Source organism: Spea bombifrons, chromosome 5 (genome assembly GCF_027358695.1).
Source record: "Spea bombifrons isolate aSpeBom1 chromosome 5, aSpeBom1.2.pri, whole genome shotgun sequence".
NCBI classification, from domain to species: Eukaryota; Metazoa; Chordata; class Amphibia; order Anura; family Pelobatidae; genus Spea; species Spea bombifrons.
The window spans coordinates 97558281-97583754 of record NC_071091.1 but is presented as its reverse complement, the minus strand read 5'-3'; the positions used below and the strand labels follow the sequence as shown (position 1 = coordinate 97583754).

The 25474-nt window shown below is 42.1% G+C and overlaps 1 protein-coding gene across 1 annotated transcript; it reads left to right on the top strand.

Moving 5' to 3' along the window:
• Nucleotides 1-360: 360 nt before the first annotated feature.
• Nucleotides 361-24644, top strand: LRP12 (LDL receptor related protein 12). The gene is made up of 7 exons (XM_053467336.1): nucleotides 361-677; nucleotides 18090-18146; nucleotides 19527-19662; nucleotides 20713-20915; nucleotides 21217-22309; nucleotides 23057-23189; nucleotides 23406-24644. Exons 1-7 carry the CDS (start codon nucleotides 608-610, stop codon nucleotides 24249-24251), a joined length of 2538 nt encoding a protein of 845 aa, XP_053323311.1. The 5' UTR covers nucleotides 361-607; the 3' UTR covers nucleotides 24252-24644.
• Nucleotides 24645-25474: the final 830 nt, after the last annotated feature.

The window sequence follows — 25474 nt, the reverse complement described above, 5'->3', positions numbered from 1 at the left end:
GTGTATCCGACCTCAGCATTTATACACACAACAGTGTGCCTGTTAAAGAGCACAGCCTACTGTGATACCCTTATACCCAGCGAACACGCTGAGCTCCTACAATAAAAAGGACATCGGGGGTATGAGGAGTAAAGTAAAGACAAAATGCCCCTCTTAAGATTTCAATTACTCCTATTGAACCGATGAGTTTCTTTTGCTAAAGAATAATATTTAACAGCACGCGCGTTAACTTCCGACAGACAGCGCACACAGCGCGCTCTACTCCACAGGAAGCCTATTGTGGGCGGCCTCACGTGATTACGTCACCAGCGCGACGCATTCCCCCCCTCCCAGGCTTTCGTGACGTCCTGAAGCGCAGTGCGCCTGCGCGGCTGTCGGGGAAAAAAAGGGAAGGGGTCCTAGCCGGCCAGAAACATTACCCTGCACCGTACACCCTCACCGGCTGCCCGTACGGGGCAAGTAAGTGGGGGGAACCGCAGTTTAGAGGGAGCAGCCCGCTTGTTTACACCGCGACCGGCTGCGTCTTACTCAGGATAACCCCTTCCGGCGTTCGCTTTGTTTTTTCTTTTTGCCCCCAAGCTTCTAACACTCAGCAGCCTGGGCTGTCATGGGACTGGACAATAAACCTCTACATGGCTGGGTCTCCTCACAGCTGCTACTCCTGCTCATCACTTTTGGTGAGTATACTGTGACAGCTCTGATGCTGCTGCCTGTATATTTCGTCATTCTGTTAAATTAAAAGAAGAAAAAAACCTTATTTGATTAATTTTGATGCCCCACTAAGAACTAGAGCGAAGTTGCTCTATTTAAAAGTTGTGTTTTCATTGACGTACAAAATTTAGATTCCAAGTTGAGGATTTAAACGTCTGCATGTGTTTATAAAACAACGGTCTGATATTCAGTGGTTAACGTTGTATTTCAGGGCTCCGAATGTTCCCCGTCAATCGGGTAGAATGGAGGGTAGATCCGGGTAAAATATGATCGGTATAACTTGTTCCTTGGCTTACGGTGCTTAGGAGTATTGTTTTACGCTCGTTTGTGAGCTGTCTGTTCTTATATTAGGCTGGGATATCCCTGGCCCCTTTGGGATGGGTCTGTCCGCGTTCATTTAGTTATCTGTGCCTTAGCTCAACATCCATTTCCAATGGAGGCAAAATGTTAGAACAAGAGGTCATAATCTAAAACCAGAGAGTCAGGGGCTTAGAGGTAATATAAGGATTTACACGTCATGGAGAGTGGGGTAGATACGTGGGACAGCCCCCAAGCAGAAGTGGTAGAGGCTAATACACCAAGGGAAACATGCATGGGATAGACTTACGACTATCCTGAATCTGAGACAAGATCAGGGACTGATTAACGCCTGACTCTCTATGTTAGGTTAAACAGACTGAACGGTTCTTTTCTGCCGTCAGATTCTGTGTTTGTGTTGGTCTGATGGAGACGGCCATCATGTTCCTTCTGTTCTTTAAGTTGTAGAAAAAGTGTCACTAAATAAATTTGGGAATGCTCCTAAAGTAGGTACATTTTATTTTGGCCTTAGTTGACATTGTTGATCCCTCAATTTCCTGCCTTTCATGTTGTTGCCCCTTTTCACGTGCTTTCGATTACATGTATGTTACGTGATGCCTTCAGTCACTTCTCTGTGTAACTCCTTTAAATGCCTTAAACTAGAGGTTCCGTCCTGTTTAGCAGAGCTTCTAGTGTTATCTAGGCTATGGCACTTAATCATGCATCATATATAGATAGGAGGGTTATATGAATGCTAACATTTGGCTTGGTACAGGCTGCCTGAGTGTCTTAAGAGTTAATTGACTTCTGCCGAGCTCCACAAAGCTTTGCTGTCTTCTGGAGAAAGTTTGGTGGTGGTACCATATAGCTGTCCCTTTGGCAGATGTCGGTCCTTCTGTGTAGGCCAGAAGGACCAAGTGGTCCTCCTTACAAAGGAGTGTAAGGACACTAAAGACGAGCTGTGTGAAGGAGCATCAACATCTGTCTCTCTATCTTGAATGTATCCCTTCAGAATGAATACGTTTATGCCGGCTTCACAAGCATAGTTTACATTCTATGAATATGTTTAACCTTTATCGTGTATGCAAGATTCATACTACGGAATGTGAACAATCGTTTAAATGCATGAAAGTCGTAATTAAATGATTACGCCGTAAATGTGGAGATTGATTTGCCACTTGGTCGTGTCGCCAGGCTGCCGTTTTTGCAGAGAGGTCATGTTATGCGAAGTGTATTTTTGTGTCGCCCTCTGCCTATGGATTATCGTGTTGTTTGATATATCAGATTGTAGCTATGATGCGTTTTAAATGCACCGCATTTATTGTATGCTGGACTTTTTCATAAGTCTGTGTATCTGCGGATGAATGCCCCCTCCGTCTGCATATGTATTTTATATTTTTATTGTAATATATACAAAACACGTTAAAGTCAAGTCAATCAATACCTTTCTCTTACAATTTAATGTGTCCAAGGTAACAACATAACGAGCAGAGTAAGGCTCCTTTTTATGACACCCTACTGTATGGGGCATCTGTCTGACACAGAGGGGTTTATTCACTAAATGGAGAGTTATGGTTTAATTCCTTACTTTACTGTTCATTATGAAGGGGGAACACTGGCCGGTTTCTCCAGCAGGATGAGCCAAACCAGTCCTGTATAACGCAGAGATGAAAGGGTGAGGAGACTGAAGACTTCTCACTGATTCCACCGCTTGTCATACAGGGCCATCAAAGATCTTCCAGCAGCAGAAGTTACTGGGTTCGGCCCTTCATAATTTATAGCTAGGTCAAGGAGCTGAAACGGGATCTCTAAACATAGAACCCGAGTCACTCTGATTTTGTTCGGTTATCAAAATATAAAAACTAGCCAGGCATGATTAGGGATGACCCTTCTTGGTTGTTTTCCTCGTGATGCCAGTGTTTTGGGTTTGTTGATGTTTTATCTTTAGTTATAATGATTTTTCCATTGTACGGTCCCTGGATTTTTCCACTTCCCCTTTTTTTTTGCCATTTGTTCCTTTTTCCTTTTTCCTAACAAGGTTAGTTTGGTGCACATAAATAGAGAGCAAAGCTTCTGGGTAGATATACTTGTGAACCACTTGTATTATAACTGATGTGACGCCAGCATGTGGTTAGTAAGGATGTTGTCTGTTACATGGATAACGTAATCACGTTGATAAATGTAAAGAAATGCTTCTTCTAGGATGTATTTGAGCAAGACAAGGAAAACCCTAATTGCTAAATAAAACCTCCTGAAATGTTTGGGGGGCAATGTTCATATAGAAAACAATGTGGAGTCACAAATGTTTTCTAGACCTCAGAGGTTTCCCAAATAAATCTAATCTATATGCATATGGGAACAGAGCTTGACAAACGTATGCAGAACTTAGCAGCCAATTGGGGAACTTTAGGAGCAAGATCATATTTTTGGAACCGTGAAGATGAATGTATGATGGCATAAAAGTTAGGCTCTGGCATTTACATTGCATCACAAAATGCTCCATTACTCAGCAGGCAATTCACTTTTGTTCGTATTCTAAAGGAAGATACAGATAGCGCACTTTTTCGCTCCAGCAGCGGTAGGAAACGTCGCTTCAGATCCCTTTTGTTATTTGAGACAGTTTCTTCTCTCGCGCATGCTCCTCAGTGATGGAGGCATATTACATGCAAGTAGATGGGAAAGAAAAAAAAAAGCCTTTTAAAAGCTCTCCTCTCGCCACTTGTCCTCTTCTCGACGGCAGGAAGCAGCCAGTCGCCGGCTGGAAGGCTCTCCCCTGGTAGTCATGAATCCCTCAATGCATGCATTTAAGAAAAAAAAGATAACTGTCATTCAGCAATGTATGGATTAAAGTGCATATAATGGGTGAAAAAAAAATCATCTTTCTAAAGATGAATATTGGAAAACACGGCATCTTCTACATGTTGTAGTGCTTTTGATATGCTGCAAAAGGAGGTCTCTCTGACTGTAGAAGAACTGATGTCTGCTCTTTATAGCACGCAGGGGCTTGTTCATTACAAGATGGATAAGTCTGATCTCTTGCGTAACATTCTGAAATCGTCTTTCTTTCTGTTTCTGTATACGGTATATTTGTTTTAAGAACGTGCCCCTCATTTCTGAGTACTTCTGATATTCAGCTGCGTGGAATTTGATCGCTTAATAATTTGAGTTTTCCTTCGTATATACATTTCTAAAATTATCTGAGCACAAAGATTCTTTTTTTGACTGGTTATATGTCATACTTGAGGTTACTTTTGTTATCTGCCCTTATGATTTCAGGCTGAATCCCCCTTTGTTGGAATTGGAGACATCTGTTGGTTTCCTGCTTCGCTCCAGTCTGTCCTCCTTTCAGCGTGACCTACCCAACCTCCCTGCTTAAATCTTTTGTCTTTGGTCTTAAATAAGGCTTACTTGTTCCGAGGGTTTGAACTAACTGTGCCTGTGTTTAGCCTAGGTTTGTGAATGCTGATCACCCCTATGTCCCTTAATGGGCAAATTAACCCAAGAGCGAATGCCTGATGTGTAACTTGTCTCGTGTTCAGTGTGGAGCATAAAGCTCCTTTTGAGTGTGGCATGAATTGTAGTCTGTTGGGCACCTTTTAGGCTTACTTAAATTCAATAAACCACTTCTGCTTGTAAAGTGTAAGCCTTTAGCTGTTGGAGGAACTGGCCTTTGACCTCTTCTTTTTTTTTTTTTTTTTTTTTTTTTTTTTTTGATCTTTTACTTTTTTGAAACCAAGGGAGCAACCAACAAATTTGAAATTGTATTGGAACTGTCGTTTGTTTAATAGTAGTTAAGCATTAATTCATCAGCGCTTGGTTTTCTAGGCTTTTCTTCTTAAAGGTGAACCCATCACCCCTTGTTTCTGTGTCTATACGGTTTGGTTACATTCACTGGACACCCGTCTTACTCCTCCTTTTGATAGCTATCCAATTAATATACATTTCTCATCTGAAAAGTGGTCTTCAGCGACTTAAACCCTGGACAACTCAATGATAACCATACCTGGTCAGAGCTTTAAATGGTTTCATCTTTGTAGCTGAATAATCTTGGGATTGAGAGCTTACTGCATGCCCCAACCTCCCACATGAGTATCAGTGGTACTGTATTATTTTGGTATTTTTGATACAGCCTTGGAAAAGTGACATTTATTACTGTAAATATAAAATTTTCTTTTTTTCTTTTCCAAATGTCTTCCAAAAAATGTACCTTCGGTGCCAAACTGCCAATGCATTATTTCACGTCCGCCATTTTTTTTTTCATTGTTCAAGGTTATCCAATTTCAGCTGAAATTGCAGCTGCTGTATTTTGAACCTGTTATTTGTGAAGCTCTGGAGTCATCTGCAGGAATGTAAAAGTAGAAAAGATGTTTTTATTATTACTGTGGATAAATTCTTCACACAGCGATAAACGTTTTTTTTTATTTATCTGTACAGAATATATCCTGGCTTTTAAATGCTGAAGCGTAACAGTTATTTGTTTATAACCAAAAGTCAATTGCCTTGTGAAGTACATGAAGATGTTTTTAGTATCCCAATGGTTGGAGAGATAGCGTCCTACCTGGGAGCTTATCAGGATTGGTTTGCTTGCGCAATACCTTTTCCGTTAGATCAGGGCCTGACCCTCACCCCAGGTTATCAAATGAGAATTTAAATAAGAGGAACCATTTCATTGGACTGACTCACAGACATATACACAAACGACCTGCCATTGCACACCAAGCACTTGCCTTTATTGCGTGGATAAGATATGAGCCATAATGGCAAGATTCTCGCAGCGATGGCTCAAATTCCAGGCCTGGTAGGTAGATACAATTTCTTTTGATGACTGTTACCTGGGACTTCTGGGTTGGTTCACATTCTATTAGAATGGAATTTTTACATGTTATAGGCACGGCGCTGATGCCTTCCTTTGGATGGAGATTCTGAGGTTTCGGGATGCGTAGAACGACCTGTAAAACTTTATGTAGCTGCTGGGTGTGTAATATTTCCGAAACAGGAGCTTCCCAGAAAAAAAAACATTTTATTTCTTGTACAAACTAGTGCAGAGAGCTCTCTGTAATTTGCTTGTGTACGTTGATAGATGAACAGGAACTAGTTTTAATTCCTGTTACTATACGGCTGCCGAGTTTTATAATATAATGTATTTAAAATATGTATGCGTGTGATAGCTGTGTGGTACCTTTGCATTTTTGTCATGTCCCCCTTGCAGAATGTATGAGGAAATCCTGCAGAATCACCCCAGGAACATTTGCCCCTTTCACTAATCTAAACTGTATGCCTTGCGGAAGAAATTTACCCTTTATTCCGTTTGAGCACTTGACGGACACTGCAGCGCGCCCCCATGCACATGTATACAAAGTGCTCTGATCGCTTCCAATGGGAACACTTTCCTGCCACTAATGCTCCGCTTCAAGCATCCAAGCAAAGGCAAGAATCGTAAAACCATGGAAGAGGGCAGCTGCAGCTTCTACAGAGTGCGGTTAATATGCGTTCTTCTAGAGTAGGGCGACGAGGACAGTAAACGTCCCCTTAACAAAGCCCGCTTCTGTCAGACGCATCATATTGAGCCCTGAATGGGTGTCTGACTTGTGAGTAGTTTTACAGTTACTGCTTACATCTGGAAGCAGTTACAGTAAAAAGACAATCATGCCGTCTGACCTTCCCACGACTCGTGGCTGGAAATATCTTTCATCAGAACCAGGAAGGGCTGAGACCGTTTCTGAACATCCATTGATGCTGAAACGGAGAGTGCCAAATAACTTGTGATCATGCGAAGGTTCCTGAAATGGGAAGAAACCTTTCTCAACCTTACTAATTGCTTTTTTGCTTTTTTTATTTTTTTGTATTTTGAAATATTTCTTATGAGCCTGAATGTTCTATAGCATCACAGAGAATTTTTTAGTTCAGCATCTCGCTCCGCTCTTGATGAGCCAACGTACTGTGTGGTTAACATGAGTTTGTCCATCTACTGCTAAGAGCTGCGAGGGGCCCACATCCACGTTGGGTTAAAAATAAGTGTTTTAATATATTTAAGAGTTCAGGCTTTTCCTCTGTAAGTGTGAGGTTGATTCTGTAGTTACTGTAAAAGAAGAAACAGTTGGTATAGCTGAAAAGTTCTACCGGAAAACCGATGTAAATAATTCTTAGTACCAAGGTTCACTTCCTTTATACACATTAGTCATGTCTTGGTGGTGAAATTGTTTGATTCTTTCTTAGCCACAAAGCAGTGTGTCTGTTTTCTGATACTAAGCAGCTGTCTGTCTCCGACACCTCCCCCCCCCTTGCCACATAACATATTTCATCCGTATACAGTTGCTCGTTTAGTCTGATGTGAAAGCATTTGTGGCTCATACCCCAGTCTTGTGTTCCAGGTGAGAGGCTTATATGTAAAGCATATTTTGTAAACAGTGTTCCTCTATGGAAAGGATTATTAGGACGGTGCCTTCGGTAAGAGGCGATACAAAAATCAGTGAATGGTCTAGATCAGGCATGTCCAAACTTTTTTCGAAGAGTGCCAGATTTGATGAGGTGAACATGTGCGAGGGCCGACCATTTTGCCTGACATTTTCTGAACCATTAAAATGAAATGCAAATTAACTATTTTATGCAACGTTTATTGAAAACGGCATACCACATCTATCCCTTTCTCACTCTCCTTTTTCAGCAACCGCTCAGCACCCCTTGGGCCCCCCTGACTGGCAGAACTCCAGGGCCCGGTCGCAGTCGCGACCCTGGTAGTTCCGCCACTGCCTACAATTTCTTCATCAGATGCCCTTGTGGCTGTGTGTGCCGGCGCAGGGAGAAGGAAAGCCCAAATCTAGCGACGTCCGAGATCGCAAGATTTGGGCTTTCCTTCTCCCTGCGCCGGCACACACAGCCACAAGGGCATCTGATGAAGAAATTGTGTAGGGGAGGGCAGGGGCGTACCTAGAGTATTTGGCACCCAGGTCGGATCCTGTATGTGGCACCCCCCCACACACACACTTTAAAACTACCTGGCCGAAACTGAATATGACCCCCCACACACACCATAAAAAAAATCTAACACTTTTATTTAAAGTAAGTAACACACCAAAATAGGACAAAACAATTAAATAACAATATATATATATATATATATATATATATATATATATATATATATATATATATATATATATATATATAATTGTTAACAGCAATCACATTCCTATCATGCCCAGGCATACCCAGATTCCAGGAGGCAGTCGCAGACTTGGCATGATAGGAGTATGATTGCCTTATCTACCCCTTCTCGCTCCCTTCTGCCCTATCTACCCCTTCTCACTCCCTTCTCCCTATCTACCCCTCCTAACTATCTACCCTCTCCCTCTTTGAAGTTCACTTACCTTTCAGGAGTCCTGCGTGGGGGTGCAAGGCCTCTGTCTCCCAGCTCTGCCACTGTATAGAACAGTATAGAGTGATGGGAGTTATGATGTACTTTAGAGCATAATTATATAATGAAAAATACATTGGAAATGGTACAGCATAACACCCATCACTCTCACACATTTACCAATCCACACGCATACCAATCCACACGCATACCAATCCACACGCATACACCAATCCACACGCATACACCAATCCACACACATACACCAATCCACACACATACACCAATCCACACACACATACACCAATCCACACACACATACACCAATCCACACACACATACACCAATCCACACACACATACACCAATCCACACGCATACACCAATCCACACGCATACACCAATCCACACGCACACCAATCCACACGCATACCAATCCACACACATACACCAATCCACACACATACACCAATCCACACACATACCAATCCACACATATACCAATCCACACGCATACCAATCCACACGCACACCAATCCACACATATACTAATCCACACACATACACCAATCCACACACATACACCAATCCACACACATACACCAATCCACACACATACACCAATCCACACATACCAATCCACACATTCCAATCCACACATTCCAATCCACACACATACACTAATCCACACATATATACCAATCCACACATATATACCAATCCACACACATACCAATCCACACACATACACCAATCCACACACATACCAATCCACACACACATACCAATCCACACACATACACCAATCCACACACATACACCAATCCACACACATACACCAATCCACACACACATACCAATCCACACATACACATCCACACATATACCAATCCACACACATACACCAATCCACACACATACACCAATCCACTCTCACTGTATGCTTTCCTACCTTTCCTCTTTTCTCCTTACAGCTCCTTTTCCTGCTCTTCGCTCCTCTTCTTCTTCAGTTCTTCCTTCTTCTTCCGAGGCCACGGGGTTCAGAGGGCACGGATAGCGGTGGGCGCGGCTTCAGTGTTGTGCGCCGGTTTCTGACAACAAACCCCGGCGCACAACAGCTGTTGCCGAGCGGATCGCAAGGGAGCAGTATCGGAGGTCTTTACCGGACATCCGGCTCCCTTGAGTGATTTTAAGCCGGATGTCCGGTAAATACCTCCGATACTGCTCCCTTGCGATCCGCGCGGCAACAGCTGTTGTGCGCCGGGGTTTGTTGTCAGACCCCGGCACACAACACTGAAGCCGCGCCCACCGCTGTGTGGCTGTGTGTGGCTGTGTGTGCCGGCGCAGGGAGAAGGAAAGCCCAGATCTCGCGCTTTCCTTCTCCCTGCGCCGGCTGATGACGCCAAGTCCCGTGGCTCACTTGGGGGCCGCATCAGTCCGGAACGCGGGCCGCAATTGGCCCGCGGGCCGGACTTTGGACATGCCTGGTCTAGATATAAGCTGGCAAAAAAAATCTAAAGCTATAGGAATGGTTGTTTAATATTGTTTGTGGGCTACAATCTCGCTGCTGTCACGGCTTGGTCCTCACCCTTTGGTATACTTCTGTACCAGCGAGTGACCTTGGAGTGAATCCATACAAATAGTCCAGAGTTCTTAATTGTACAATGTCTCTTGTGTGCATGTGTATTGTTATTAATATAACACTCATAGATGCACTTTATAGTTTAAAGCAGTCATACTGAGATTTTGATCTGGGTACAATAGGCATGCATATGTCGGGATAGAAGACCAGCAGAGCTTACAGTCTAATTAGTGGTAGTGAGTGGGTGGGCATACAGATAATGGAGGAGGCGGCAAGTGCAATTTACGGGGTTCCAGGTGCATGTAAGAAAATGTCTCTGTTATTGTAGCGCTGTAGTATTTTCCTTTATTTTGCTTTTCGCATTAGGGAGAGTTGAAGCTTTGTAGGTGCCTGGGGGTAGGGAGTTTCAGAAGGATGTAAGCTTATTCCCGTAGAGCTCTCGGCTCCTTCTGTATGCCATTAAGTCTTATTGTTACTTTTGTATACTGTAGATTTTATTATCGTTAATGTGGATTAGCACTAGTACCTTTGATGTAGAGTGAGAGAAAAATGAGCAGATTTAAGTGGTATCTTGTCTCTGCATTCTACAAAATAAGATGAAGATTCCCATGCACGAGGTGCAGTTGCCGCAGGGTAAATAGCGAAGCCATCCACTAGTGAGGTGTGGGGATGGATTGGGGTTGAAGCAGTGATAGCTCAGTATTTGAAAATTACGTTTTAGTAATCAAAAAGCCGTCCAGGTGGAGACATGTTGTAAGGCGTGCTGTAGCCGCGAGGGATAGATTTGAGTGTCATCTGCATATTAGTTGCTCCAGGGAAAGAGTATATATCATAAACAAACAAAAAAAAAAAAAGCACTAGGACAGTGTCCTGGGGCTTTGATACCAGTAATAAAGATATTTGGGAGAGACCCCTTTTTAGAGACACATGGATACAAAGGAGATGCTATTAAATGTTTGGAAAATTGGCCAGATGATAATTAAATATCGGAATTGGGACTCTGGAGGATGACAAAATATCAATAAGGTGGGAAGATATGGGAGCAGATAGTGAATAGTCTGTAACATGGGGAGTAGAGAAAAATGTAAGTTGGAGGGCGTGAGATAAGTGACTGCAGGGGATTTTGTGGATAGTGTTAATCTTCTGTATGGAGGATTCGACAAAATGTTGAGGGCTGATAGAGGAGTGAAAAAAAGGCCAGGAAGGCAAAAGTGTTAGAGAGAACAAGAATAGGGCACGTGGGTTGGAATTATAGCTGATTAGTGATTAGGACTTGCTCGGTTTAGCAAAAGAGATTGTCGGAGTTCAAGGAGGAATTTGTAGTGGAGCAGACCCTTCAGATATTCAGCCGTACAGCAGCGGAGAAAGCTTGTTTGTGAGTGAAACCATGGCCGCGGATTCAAAGAATGGTTGTGTCAAGACTGAAGGGAAGCATCGAGACTGCGTTTCTAAAAGAGGAGATTATTGTAAGAATATTGAAGTAAATGATGTTTATTAGTGGAGTGTAAACAATGGACTCCACAGCCATAGTCTGGCATCTTTGTGGGAGAGAGAAGAGGTACAAGTGTTGTAGAGAAGGTTGAGGTTGTGATGGGATACAGAGAAATCCGAGAGCTGTGCATAATGAAGAGCTTTATGTGTATTAGACTTGATTGATGAATAGCTTAGATAAAAACGGTGAGAGGTCCAAGTAATATAAGGAGCATGTAAGTGGCAGTTCCAGAGTATGAGGCGGGGGTAGATAAATGAGAGAAAGTGACACAAAACTGTGAATAATGATTGCAGGTATTGAGAAAATTGAATTGATAGCTGCCCCATACTCTCCTTTGTAAAGTACTATAATATATATCTGTGTATATAATATATAGCGTCTGTATTGTTTGCAGACTGCGTAAATCGGTCTTTAGGGCTGCCGCACAAATCCCTGGCGCCCACGGCATTATAGTTCACCGGAGCTGCTTTCAGAGATGAGATCTGTTGTGTCCAAAGAAAAAAACGCGTAGATATTGGTCAAAACGTTGATCGGTTCAGACACGACGGATGTCGTCGCCACGTAAAATATCATTTCAGAAGCTTGCTTTAGCGATCCCTACATTCCCCTCATAACGGAGTATTCATCATTCCTCTGGCATCACATGGCTGCCGGGAAGCCTTTGCCATCACACTTGTTTAACCCTTTGTATAACTGCTACAGGTTGTGAGTCTATCCTTGATAGAACTGCAGTCATTTTCCCCTCAACACAGCGTCAGTGCTACACCATAATTACTTCACCATCCCAGTCATGTACCGTATAATTCAGGCAATTACAAACTATGAAATTAAGCAGCTGTCCTGCCTTAAAATGTGACAGAGGTTACGGGTTATTGGATTTAATTTTCTCAACTATAATTTTTTAATGAAGTCTCCTAAAGACTGCCATAGGTTCTTGGTCTGGACATGGAAGAGCAGTTAACCAGACTATGTACAGAGCCTTCTGCAAATATTGGCACCCTTGGTAAATATGAGCAAAAAAGGCTGTGAGAAAATGTTTTTATTAACCTTCTGATCTTTTTCTTCAAAAAATTAACAAATATGCAGCTGTCATGGATATCAAACAATTGCACATACAACACATGTTTGTTTAAAAACCAGAAAGTTAAATATATGTGTGGCACAATTATTGGCACCGATTTTAGTCAATACTTTGTGCTACCTCCCTTTACCAAGATATCGGCTCTGAATCTTATCCTATAATGCCTGATGAGGTTGAAGACTACATGGCAAGGGATCTGAGACCTTTCCTCCATACAGAATCTCCCCAGATCCTTCAAATTTCAAGGTTGATGATGGTGGACTCCCCTCTTCAGTTGACCCCACATGGTTCATGTCAGGGGATTGGGAAGGCCATGGTAGGACCTTGGTTTTATGGCCCTTAAACCATTTTTGTGTTGATTTTGATGTATGTTTTGGATTATTGTCCTGCTGGAAGATCCAACCACGGCTCATTTTAAGCTTTCTGGCAGAGGCAGTGTCTGGCAAACCAAAGACGGTTTAGTCTGTTTTTTGACGAGAATAGCATGGATGAGGCTTTTTTCTTGAAACCCTTCCAACCAACTAGGTGACCTCAGATAGTGTGCTTCTTGAGGTGTCCAAAACTACAAACTTCTGCAGTTCTCCAGCTGTGCTCCTTGGAGAGTTTTAAGACACTTGAACCATCCTCTTCTCAGTGCATTGAGACAATAAAGACGCATGAGGCTTCCTTTCCGGGTTGATTCAGAACACTTCCAGTTCTTCATTATTGCCCTAATGGTGGGAATGGACATTTTTTCTTATAGCCACTTCCCATTTGGTGAAGCTCAACAACCTTTTGTCGCATATCACAGCTACATCCCTTGGTCTTATCCACTGTGTTGCCTGATATTTATACCTCTGTGAAACGGGAAGTCATGGTCGAACATTTGAATATTCCTAGACACTCAGGTGTAATAAAAATGCAAAAGTATAAATATACCGTATTTGCTCGATTATAAGACGAGGGTTTTGCCAGAGCAAATGCTCTGAAAAATACCCCTCGTCTTATAATCAGGGTCATCTTATAATCAGACCTCAAATAGGTCTGATTATGAGACTAAGATCCAGATCCCCCGCAGCGATGCAGAGGACCTGGATCCTCCTGTGTTACCCCCCCCCCCCAACTTACCGGTGCATCTGAGTCCCCGGTGCTTAGTCCGGGCTGCGTGTAGAGCTTACCAGTGCTTCTGAGTTGAGGGGGGGGGCGCATAACACAGGAGGGTCCAGGTCCCCTGCATCTGAGTCCCCGGTGCTTAGTCCGGACAGCATGTAGAGCTCCACGTGAATCGCGTAGAGCTCTACACGCTGCCCGGACTAAGTACTGGGGACTCAGAACCACCGGTAAGCTGGAGGGGGGGGCATAACACAGAAGGATGCAGGGGACCTGCATCCTCCTGTGTTATGCCCCCTCCAACTTACCGGTGCTTCTGAGTCCCCGGTGCTTAGTCCGGGCAGCGTGTAGAGCTCTACGCGATTCACGTGGAGCTCTACATGCTGTCCGGACTAAGCACCGGGGACTCAGATGCAGGGGACCTGGACCCTCCTGTGTTATGCGCCCCCCCCCCTCAACTCAGAAGCACTGGTAAGTTTGGAGGAGGGAGTGTTAAATGGGGGGTGTAAGGCATTTCTGGAGGCAGAGTGCTCTGTGAAATGTCTTTTAACCCCTTTAATGCCACTCTGCCTCCTGAAATGCCTTACACCTCCCTATATGCCACTCTTCCCCATAATATGCCTTTTAACCCTCTAAGTGCCAGAGTGGCATATAGGGTTAAAAGGCATATCATGGGGCACAGTGGCATATAGGGTTAAAAGGCGTATCATGGGGCACTGTGGCATTTAGAGGGTTAAAAGGCATATCATGGGGCACAGTGGCATATAGGGGGGTATAAGGCACTTCTGGGGCAGATGTGCATAACTGGGGGGCAGGTTGGAAAATAGAAGGAAATAAAACCAAAATATTTTTCTCAAGCATACCTTTTATTAAAAAAGTGTTTAAATGAATTAACATTTACTGGTAAAACTTTTTTCCTATAGGGTCGTCTTATATTCAGGCTTTTTCTTTTTTTTCCTAAATTAATATTAAGATTTGGGGGGTCGTCTTATAATCAGGGTCGTCTTATAATCGAGCAAATACGGTACATCAAATATATTTTTGTCATGTCAATTCATTGGGGTGCCAATGATTGTGCTACACATATTTCAACATTTTTATTTTAGATGAACCTGTGTTGTGTTTGATATTGTCTGAAATTGTTTGATATCCATGACAGCAGAGATTGGGTATTTTGGTTTATTCTTTGATGAAAAGATCAGAAAAGGCTAAACAATTTAACACATTTTTTCACATCCTTCTTTGCTGATACTAGTGGAGTGCGCTGTATGTCCCCCTTGGAAAGGGTTAAATTGCATGCATGGTATTGTTCATAACTCTGACCTAGAAACATTTCCCTATTACTATTTTCGATTTTTAAATAGCACCCTCATATTCCATGGTGCTGTACAGTCGGTTAAATGGACATAACAAGTAGGTCATGACGAAACAATTTATATTAAGGATATAAAATAACTTACCTTTGTTTTATATATTTGTAGATTATACTTGGCTTCATTTCAAGGGCTACAAATCCCCTGGTCGGATAACAGTTACAAGCTGGCTCCTTTTAATCTGGTATAATAATAATGTTGCATTTAATTACATAAGGTAAACAAAGTTACAATATAGACGTAAGTCCTTCAGTTATAGCCGCGGGTGATGAAAATGTAATATTCTCTGAAATACGTAGCGTGGATTCTCACGGCTGAGTTTCCGTGATTTCATTACCATTGCAGAGAAGTAAAACAAGCCTTACGTGTGTTCCCTATATACACGAATCCTTCCCAGTCCCTGATCAGTCGGGATCTTCTACGTAAACATGCTTTCTGTTTCATAACCATAAATAAAGTATATAACAATACGAGAGCGCACCGGCTAAAAGGCAAACACATTCAGGTTCCTGGGTTACTGCTCAATTAATAATGCAAGAATATAGCGCATACCCAGCGAATACTATCCATAGCCCGTAAATATTCCATCACGCTGTATGCCCATATATTACTTAGCCCACCACGTCAATTTACCCCAATTTCGGCGAGTCCTATCTAATTTTTCATGGCTATATTGCTTACCGAGGAGCTGAATCCCTTGGGGTACATTGCCATAGTGGTGGGCTGAGCGATGAATGGCCAGAGTGTGACGGAGCCGACAATATTTATGCCTTAGATATGTGTTTTTTGAATGGCGTTTGCTGGGTATGTGCTGAATTCTTGCTTTGTTTCATGACAATACATATTTTTTGGATTTGTGACAAGTATTAGTCTGTTAAAGTTAGAAGGAAAGCGCCAGCGTCCCACACAGCATCACCAGAGAAGAATGCATGTTTAACCAGTTAAAATGCAGTATTCAACCAGTTAAAAAAAACTTATCTGTAGAAGAAGCTGCAGCGCAGCACCCCCTCTGCGTTCTCACTTTCATCCCGCTTATTGGCTGCTTTATGTATTTGAAATGAATTGGGGAGCACCGGGTCGTCTTGTTAAACCCAAGAAACCCTCGCAGATAGTGTTGAAGCTGATTGGCCGAGAGTCTAGAGATGTGTGAAAACGGGCCAGTACATGGGGGGGGGGGGCAGTTGCAAGGGTGACCACTCAGCTGTCATGTATAAAAGTGCATGTGATGGCTGGAGAGTCCCGTTTATTATTTTTCCCCACTAATTTGTGTAAGAAATGCTAGAAAGTGGTGAACTTGCGTAACTGGCTTTGTTTTACGTAATGGAATTTTGTGAATACGGCATTCTAACCGGGGGACCTCACGCTGGCCGAGCCCACGTAATCCTATAAAGAACACACAAGTCATTTTGAAGTATGATAATGCCATTCCCAACCGAGAAAATAAGAGGCTGTATTGTTTAACCCTAAACAGACGTAAAGTCAGAACTGGCATTGTTTGTTATGTGAACCCATGGCCATTTTCAGGGGCCACAGGGGCAATCTGTCTCATTGCGTTGGCTTTCTTCAGTCTGAGCCGTGTTGCTTGTTCACTTGTCTTCTGCCTCCCTAACATTAGGCTGCGTCTGCCGAAATAGCCCATTAAACCTTCCCCGCGGCCCGCACCAAATCCACTTGGCTAGACTGCTGTAGTTGGCAAAGATAATTTTTTACTGGGGCTCTTAAATGTGTGGGGGAGTTTTTTTTTTTGTTTTTTTTTGTTTTTTTTTTTTGCAGTAATGTACGATGTACTTATCAAACAAACCAAATTTAAGTTGACGAAGTATTACTTTGAGAAACCGAGAGAAATAAGATGGGTTCCAGTCTTTGGTCTGTTGGGCTGTTAACAGCTGTACTCTTGGTGTTATTTGATATATGAATAAGTATTTGCTTTGTTTGACGGTGCAGAGATTGCCGCCATTGTCATTAGTCTTTGTCGGAGCATCGTAGGAATGATAGCTCCAGAGGCGTACGGGGAAGGGGTAGTAGGCAGCGTTATAAATATATATTATAGGACAGGTTGGGGCATGTAATTTATGGGTGAGCTTTTAGCGATCACCTTTTAGTTTTTTAGTAACGTTCCATGTCATTATAAATACTTTAACCGGTTTATAGACAAGTAATCTTCCTTATGTTTAACGGGATGCAGCCAAACCAGAATGTGGAAATAAAACCCCAACACAGAGGATCTCCGCATGCTAGAACAGTACTCCAAACGAAGCACAAGCTTAGATAATAAGTGTGTTTAATTTTGTCATTTTTCCACTTAATGCTATTTACTGTGAAGGTTATAAAAATTAGACATGCACGCTGTCTAAAAGATACTTCGTTACACGCGGCATTATACTATAAACTTGTAAGATCACATGCGCTGTTCTCGACGTTTATCCCTAAAAACAATCTGACTTGTCTGCCCCCTCAATCATTAACTGTTCTTTTAGAAACGCATTTTGCGCATGATGTAAGCATCAAATGAGCTCTTTGCCACAAATCTTTTCTTTAGTTAATCCGTCAATTTTTCCTTTGGATTTAAGAAACAATATATTGTTTTCTATCATAAAAATAGTTTACAATTTTGGCTTATTCTTATTTGCATAAACTAATTTGAAATGTTGCTCTTTAAGTTGTGGAAGTTAAGCATAGCGCCTGTCCCTGTCATTCTGAGAATGGCTTAGTCTTTAATTGCCCTGCCGGACTCTCTGACTAATGAAAGTCTATGGAGGAAGGGACTTCGTTAGCATTGCCATAAAGGATCAGCTCAGTGTAGTGAGGAAAGTCACTCGATTTTAGCAGCATTGTTCCTCGTACTGTCGATTGGCCCAAACCCACCCGAAAATAATTCATTAATCGTGCAAAATTTTGTCTCGCTGATATTTTTGCCAGGAACTCTGAAATTGAAATGTGGCACTTGATAGACTGTTGCCGTGTGAACCAAAAAGGCTTTGTAATTGTTACATATAACATTTAGAAGGTTTAATAAAATAATCTGCCCAACATACTAAATAATAATATTCTGAGTTGAACAGCATGCCTGTTTGATGTTTTAATTTAAATATTTGTTTTTTTTTCCCCCAGCCCGCTGTAGCGTTGCGGGGCATTCAGGAAACGTCCGTGTCTCGGGTCACCCAGTGGGTAAGTCAGTTTTTTGTGCGATTTGTTTAAATTGCATGCGCAAATGAAATGTAGAATGTTAACACGTAAGAAGTATTGCTGCATTTTAGACGAGCCGAGGCAGCCACATAATATAAATATTCTGGGAGGATTAAATTGACAGCTGCCTGACTCTTAGCTGATTTTGCTTTTTTTGCCTTAAACTGACTTCCTCGTTTTTTTTCATACATGAGATCCTGCACTAGTATAAAAATAGCAGGACATTCTAAGCTGGCTACTCAGAATTCTAAGATTCTACTGGAGTCTTTGTTTTGTTTCTTACTGATTTTATTAAATTAACGGAAAAATCATGTTCCTGGCATGACATAGAATCATAGAGTTTGATGGCAGGTAAGAGACATCCGGCCCGTTTTTCCTGATGTAAGGGCTCAGACCTTAGCTAGTCGTTGGTCTTCTCTTAGATCGAGAATAGTTCTATCGCATGTTTAAGTTCCCTCACTATTAGCCTCCAACACATCTGATGGGTCGATGTTCCATTTATCCCGGTAAAGTGAAAACATGGCGCACGGCCTTATAACGGGTTACCCTACTAGCGTGTGGAAGCAGGGCCATGTATCGCTGAGATTCATGCAAAATGGCGCTGATGGGTCACTGCTAAATCCTTGAAACTAAATTATTGCACACATTTGAGGATTTTCTTACATGAGATCTTAATGTGCCAATGTAGTTATGTTTGCACATTACTGGATTTCTGGTTGTTTATTTAAAATATTTGTGTATATATAACTTATCCTATCCCGCTGTTGTGCATATCTCTGTTGATGCATTATATATCAGCACAACATAAGGTACCTGCGTAGCGTGTGTGTTGTCAGGTTTGATGACACCGGTACGTGCGATGTGCCGCGTACCCATCTTTTTTCACATGGTTTGCACAGGGATGTACGGGAACTAAAAGAGCACGCGTTGGTTAAATGTAAGGAGGTTACTTTACTGAGATAGCGCTAGGTAAGTTAAACGGCATTCTTGCAGGGCTGTAGGGGTTAATACAATGAGGAACCTAAATGTGCATGGGATAGACATAAGGTTGCCCTGAACATAATACTAAGAAATTAATAAGGTTTTTACAGCACAATAACAAAGAAGACCGCATGTGCCGAATATTTGCCACGCGTGTGGGTGGGTGTACGGGTGTATGTGTGTACAGGGGTGTGGATATACTGCATAATATACTCCACTAGGTGGTAGTATCATCCTGTAAGGAGTTTACTTAGACGGACGTACCTGAAAGCGTGAAAAGATTCCATATGTTGTTAAAGGGTAACCTTTGGAATGTCGCAGCATCTGTGGTGTTCTGTTAGTTGACTGTTTGATTATGGTTTTTAAATTCTTTTATTATAGGTTGCGGAGGGATTCCAGAAGAAATCAGAGAGCGGAGTGGTATAATAACAAGCCCTGGGTGGCCTCTAGAATATCCTGCCAAACTCAACTGTAGCTGGTTTATCCAGGCAAACCCCGATGAAGTCATCACCATCAGGTCATTATTACATATGGTTTACTAATATTTAAGGTCTTCTACAGATCCTGTTAACATTCAGCAGTCCCGTCTTAAAAAAGCCACCTGTATATCTATTTTGTGAGATAGTAAAATACAGGCGTCTGGTTTTTTTTTGTCTTTTTTTTCCCCCTTCTAGACTTTTGTTTTATTAATGTGGATTTTAATTTTGTGTTTATGAGATTAATGCTCAAGGGTCCATTCCGCTGTAACAAATAAAAATGCGCTTCAATCCCACAGAAATGGAATCAAATTGTGGCAAAAAGGAGCGAGGAGAGTAATCTTGACATTCCCTACCTGCTGCTTTCTAATTTAAATGATTATTTCTGACCCTGTTTAACAGATGCTTGTGTGAATTGCTAGGGGAGTTCGTAATAAAAAATGCAGTTCTAATTACTTCTAACGAGACGCAGATGACCCTCTGTTTGTTAGAACATTTTGTTATTATTCCATGAAATCGTCTCCATAAGATTAATTTCATTTTTATTAAACTTTTCTGTACTGGATCCGCAAGTGTCTTACTAAATTAACGTTTCATGAGCATGGGGTACTCTGAAGGGTCTTTTCGGGATTTCTTTATGGACAGAAATACTAACTGGCAGAATATGTAGGTTTTTTTTAATGAAAGTAAGGGCTTGGTAGTGAGATGTGTTAGTAGATAGAGGTCCCTGGATTTACCACCCATCAGCTTATTATACAAAGCTGTGTAAAGTAACAGACTGAGTGTGTAATTATTATAATTAGTCGGAAGGGGAGAGTATTGGGAATTGCCTGATCTAATTGTGACAGTAAAGCACACAGAGAAATCATTTGGATGTGCTCAGTATAGCATAATACAGATCCTGTTTACTTACTGGAAAGAGAATTTGGTGGTAGAAGATCACCGGTGGATTATATCTAAAATGTAACACAAGGACCTCTTCGAGCCACAAGCAAAACACCGGTCAATTCTAAAGATGTATTGAAGTCAACCAAAACCCCCAGTTATTTGAATAAATCTTTATATAAATATATTTTTTGTTTCTCTTTCAGCTTTCAAGAATTTGATATCCAAGCATCGGAATCGTGCAACCTGGACTGGTTAACAATTAGTCAATCTCAAAATTACGATGGGAAAAGGGCATGTGGTTCTACAATACCGCAGCCGTATGTCTCCGCGCAGGACCACGTATGGATCAAGTTTCATTCCGACAGTCGTATTTCTAGAAAAGGCTTTCTCTTATCCTATTTCACCGGTATGTACCGGGGGCACCTGCATCCTCACAATTTCTACAGTTCATCCAAAGTAAAAGTTATTTTCAGTGACACTTTGGAATTCAAAGACTTTTATAACCGCATCGTTAGAAACATCAGTCCCTAGTATTATTTAATGACTAACCCTTCTTAGAAATCCATTTTTAATGTTCATTAAAATTAGGCGTTCAGTACATTTGGGTTACTAGCGGAAGAGGGGTTTATTTCTAAACATGTATTATTTATTTAATGTTTTGTTTTGCTTAGATAAGTTTCATGAAAAACTCACTTTTCTTCCCTTAGGAAAAACAAAATGTGCAAGCGACCGGTTTCATTGTGACAACGGAAAATGCATTTCTGAAACGCTAAAATGTAACCACATTGATGACTGTGGCGATGGATCTGATGAAAAAATCTGTTCCAAAGCTAGTCATCCAACACTGTCTTCGTTTCAGCCCTGCGCGTACAACCAGTTTCAGTGTCTTTCGCGTTTCACCAAAGGCTACACCTGCCTCCCGAACGCTTTAAGGTGCGATGGGAATATCGACTGCTTGGACTTGGGAGACGAGATAGATTGTGATGTGCCCACTTGTGGGCAGTCGCTGAAATATTTCTACGGCGCGTTCAGCTCCCCAAACTATCCTGATTTTTATCCGCCCGGCAGCAACTGCACCTGGCTTATTGACACCGGGGACAGACGAAAAGTCATTTTGCGCTTTACGGATTTTAAATTAGATGGCACTGGCTACGGGGACTATGTCAAAATATACGATGGACTGGAGGAAAATCCCCCCAAGCTTTTGCGAGTCTTGACTGCTTTTGATTCTCATGCGCCACTTACAGTGGTTTCTTCATCAGGACAGATTAGAGTCCATTTTTGTGCTGACAAGGTCAATGCAGCAAGGGGATTTAATGCAACGTACCAAGTGGATGGCTTTTGCTTACCATGGGAGATTCCTTGCGGTGGTAACTGGGGCTGTTACACTGAGCAACAACGCTGTGATGGATACTGGCACTGCCCAAATGGAAGAGATGAGTTAAACTGTACAATGTGTCAAAAGGATGAGTTCCCCTGTTCCAGAAACGGGGTCTGCTATCCACGTTCAGACCGCTGTAATTACCAGAACCATTGTCCAAACGGGTCAGACGAGAAGAACTGCTTCTTTTGCCAGCCAGGAAACTTTCACTGCAAAAACAACCGCTGTGTCTTTGAAAGTTGGGTTTGTGATTCCCAAGATGACTGTGGGGATGGTAGCGATGAGGAAAATTGCCCTGTGATCGTGCCTACGAGAGTCATCACTGCGGCAGTGATCGGGAGTCTTATTTGTGGGCTACTGCTGGTTATTGCGTTGGGGTGCACGTGCAAGCTTTACTCCCTACGCATGTTTGAGCGCAGGTTAGTGGAATGGTGTTTTATATCATGCAAGTGCGTTTCACTGAAGCTCTAAACATATGGAACCAAGTTTTATATGTACATTGTATTGGTATAAATTAGTTATATTCTGTAGTGCTGTGCAATGAGTAACCAGTAGATGCATCATTTGAAGCAAAAGATGACAAGGGCCCTGCTTGAATGAACTTTCAGTCTAGGAAGAGGTGGGGTATTATACCAGGGTGTTTGAGGTTTCCTAGCCAGTGCTGTGGAATGTGATGGTGCTATATAAATAAATCCATTGTAAACATTGTTTAAATAATCCTACTGATACTGACTGATAAGTAAAAGGGAACGGTGAGAGACACTCGGCAGCAGGGGTGAGGCTAGGAAGCCGTGGGCAGCTGGTGATGGGCTTTCCTGAGGAAGTGGTTCGTGAGAGATTTTTCTTGTTTTAAGTACTGGAGACCAGGGGAGATAAGGCTGGTAGGGCATAGTATAGGGGTAGCCCTTGAGTCTTTTTTAGAGCAAAGTACAGGCGACAATCATCAGATGAATAGATGGACCAGGTAAGTGTGTATTTGAAGAGGTAGGAAAGGAACTGTTGTGAAGAGCTTTGTAGGAGAAAGACAACCTTTTTAATCTTTTTGTATCCTGATGCGTGCAGGCAGTCGGTGAAGAGACAAACAATGGAGAGGTTCAAGTTGTTGTTGGTGATCAGACCATGTGAACTGCTGTCTTCAATTTCTTATCTATTATCTGTTTTTACAGATCATTTGAAACCCAGCTTTCAAGAGTTGAGGCCGATTTGTTAAGAAGAGAAGCCCCTCCATCCTACGGGCAGTTGATTGCTCAAGGCTTAATTCCACCAGTTGAAGACTTTCCGGTGTGCTCACCTAACCAGGTAAACAATGACCTGTTCATGCAGCTTCATCATAAAACCTTCTTGGGAAGATGTTTGTATACTAGATGCCAACTTTCAATGCAAGCACCCTTTGCTTAACTAGTTCAACACTATTATGTTGTCGCTTTAAACGTCTTCACAATTCCAGATTTAAAGATAGCCTTTTTTGTATATTGTTGTCGATTGTAAAATGCCCTTTGTGTTTTGCCTCTGCAGGCTTCTGTTTTGGAGAACCTGAGGCTTGCTGTTCGATCACAGCTTGGATTTACATCAATCAGGCTTCCAATAGCGGGTCGGTCAACTAATATTTGGAATCGAATTTTCAATTTTGTGCGATCGCGTAATTCAGGATCTTTAGCACTGGTCTCAACAGATGGAGATAATTCTACTAGCCAGAGCACAAGCAGAGAAACAGATAGGAGTAATGCACATCGAGGACTCTTCTCTGTAGAATCTGATGAAACTGATACAGATAATGAAAGGAGAGATGCACAGGGTGCAGTTGGTGGAGTTGCTGCTCCGTTGCCTCAGAAAACTCCCCCTGTTTCTGCTGTTGAAGCCACAGTAGGTGGGGGTACTTCCAGCCAAACATCTAACACCAGCACAACCGATAGCAGGAGAGATATCCCCGCCTCAGACCCCCCTGTTGCAAGTCCTGCACGACAGCAGCTTAGTAGCGCTTTTAGTCGAATGACTCAAGGTTTGCGGTGGGTGCGCATTACCCTTGGGAGGTCAAGCTCTGCTGGCCAGAACCAAAGTCCATTGAGACAGCTTGACAGTAGTGGGAGTAGAAGAGAAGAGGACGACGATGTAGAAATGTTAAACCCCGCATTAGACTTTGATCTCAATGACTGCACAAGGCCCTTACTGGACCTTGCTTCTGATCAGGGTCAAGGGACAACTCAATCTTTTAATGTAGCGCCTCAAGGAATGAGGTCATGCGGCCGCGATGGTCCATGCGAATGCTGCGGTATTGTACATACCGCTCGGATCCCGGATACCTGCTTGGAAGCTGTTCTCAAGAACGAAACTAGTGATGATGAAGCATTGTTACTATGTTAGACATGACGGTCATTAATACAAGTTGGAGCAATACTAGTCAATCTTTTTATACTTTGCAAAATGTATAGCCCTTTGATGGTCCGAGGAAAGAGCCAAGCGTCGGTTTTGCTGCTCGCCCTCCTGCCATTCATATGGGATATGCTTGGAATTGTCAAGTGAAAAACATTTAATGCGGGCTTGAGTTACTGATTGGTACTATCGCTTATCCCGCTGAATGTTGCAAGCCGTTATTTGCATACAGCTACAGAAGATTCCTTTTTATAGCCTCTTTATGCCGGTACTGGATTAGAATATAGTTTACACTATAGAAATGGGTAGCTGTATGTAAATAAATGGCTCTGTCAGTGTCCGTAAATTTCACACACAAAAATAAATATTCTGAAAGAAAGAAAACACAGCCTTGGATCAGTAAATCCCATGTAATCAAGAAATTGATTGGCTTGAGAGTGTGAAATGTTGGTACAGTTCACATCTGTACAAATCTAAACGAGGGTGTTTAAAATATATATATATCAACATTATTATTATTTACCTGTTTTTAAATGTGGAATGGGTATGTTCTGTTACATTCAAAGTGTACATTTCTGTTATTTCATTCTTGATTATGTATTTTTTTTATTTATTTGAACTCATTCTCTGTTGTAATAGTGAAGTCACTTGGTTTTGGTCTTTGTTTCGCCTTCGTTTTTTGTTCTACGAAGTATACAAATAGATATTCATCCGATGGGAACCGTTTTAACATCATTTAACCATCAACTACATGGCAAAACACTTTGTCAGCCCTTAAGCTGTATAATTTCTCTTATTTTCCTCTTCAGCTCCTCTTGTTTTTACTGAGTTAGGCTGTTATGCTCAACAAGTAAGGTACTGTCTCCATACTCTTACTATTGTTCCTCCTCACTCTTCCCCTGAATAGTCGATGTATTGACTATACCAATTGGTTTCTTGTCTCTAGCCGGTGCTTCCCAATGATGCCATTTGGGGTACACAGTCTAAGTTCATGTTGCTCATTTCTTGTATTCTGCAAAGGTTTAAATTCAAGGTGTTTTTGGGAATGTTGAAAGGGATACTTTCACACGTTGGCCGCTGATGTTTGGCTCAATAATGTGAAATGTAGAATCGGATAAAGTTGTCTTGCCCAGTAGCCCTAAACACATAAAGGTACACTCCAGGCCTGGTTGCACAGCTCTATTTTGCGTAGACTTATTATACTGAATGTAAAC

Excerpts from the sequence above, each read along its gene's own strand:
- LRP12 (XM_053467336.1), top strand. The coding sequence starts at position 608 with ATGGGACTGGACAATAAACCTCTACATGGCTGGGTCTCCTCACAGCTG. Across the intron at positions 678-18,089 it reads ACTCCTGCTCATCACTTTTG|CCCGCTGTAGCGTTGCGGGG; the intron begins GTGAGTATACTG and ends TTTTTCCCCCAG. Across the intron at positions 18,147-19,526 it reads TGTCTCGGGTCACCCAGTGG|GTTGCGGAGGGATTCCAGAA; the intron begins GTAAGTCAGTTT and ends CTTTTATTATAG.